General features: G+C 44.0%; 1 protein-coding gene across 1 annotated transcript in view; it reads right to left on the bottom strand.

The window, feature by feature from the left end:
* Positions 1-409: 409 nt before the first annotated feature.
* Positions 410-985, bottom strand: part of LOC103373516 (vesicle transport protein SFT2B) — an 11,263-nt gene continuing 10,687 nt past the window's right edge. The window contains exons 7-8 of the mRNA XM_008303418.1: positions 790-819; positions 410-700 (exon numbers count right to left, since the gene is read on the bottom strand). Coding sequence (XP_008301640.1) covers positions 664-700; positions 790-819 — 67 coding nt within the window. The 3' untranslated portion in view covers positions 410-663. The remainder of the gene's footprint in view (positions 701-789; positions 820-985) is intronic.

Below are 985 nucleotides of genomic sequence, written 5' to 3'. Positions count from 1 at the left end.
TTTAGGCGTTATGTGAGAGCTGACAGCTTCTGAGCTGTGCTACGGCCTGAATGTCAGCAGGAAACCACTCCAGGTCTTTGCATGTGCTGCTGAAGACATGAAACGGCCTCTTATGGACCCTACAGGGAACACATGAAGCTGAAGCAGGTCACACAGGACATGAAGGACGATGGATCAGCTGCAGGTTGTGTCCTGTTCACTGTGTTCTTCAGGTAATGGACCTTTAGTGGTTCCAGGCATTAACATGAACAAGACATTGAAGAAAACACGGTGGTCTGATCATGTTTCCATGACTCACAGAGAGAGAGCGATAGTGACACTGTCATGGTTTCATCTCTCGTTCTAATGTTCAAACATAAGTACTTTTACACAGATGGATCAACTACTTAATAATCCAAATGTTTGCAGATTTAAGCAACTTAAAAAAGAAAACGTTCTGCTTTATTAACTTTGAACATTTCAAGACTTTGTGAAAATTCTGACAAACAAAGAATCGTGTGACGATACAGGTTTTAAACTCTCAGATCTACTGATGGATGGAAGCAGTTCACTTCAATTTAAAGGAAAAATAAATAGAAAATTATAAAACAAGGTCACAGTCCAGGAGCTGATTGGATGAACACTTCACATGCTGCGTCCTGGTTGGTCAGCCAGAGTGTGACTCTACACGCAGAGAGAGAATAACTTCATGACGGCATCTCTGGAAGGCAAAAAGATTCCGATTAATTCAGCTACAGAGTCATGAACAGGAGCACAGGTAGGACAAGGACAGGTGTGGTGGAGCTTTACCTGGCGAAGGGGATGTATGAGAGGCCGTACCTGTGAAACAGACAGACCGACAGGTGAGAGACAGTCAGCAAGGTGACAGACAGACAAACAGACAGACAGACAGACAGATGAGAGACAGTAAGACAGACAGACAGGTGAGAGACAGACAGACAGATGAGAGACAGTAAGACAGACAGACAGACAGGTGACAGACAGA

Source organism: Stegastes partitus, unplaced genomic scaffold (genome assembly GCF_000690725.1).
Source record: "Stegastes partitus isolate 25-593 unplaced genomic scaffold, Stegastes_partitus-1.0.2 Scaffold2003, whole genome shotgun sequence".
Lineage (NCBI taxonomy): Eukaryota > Metazoa > Chordata > Actinopteri > Pomacentridae > Stegastes > Stegastes partitus.
Note: the sequence above shows the minus strand (reverse complement) of the source record. Positions and strands in the feature narration are given on the sequence as shown.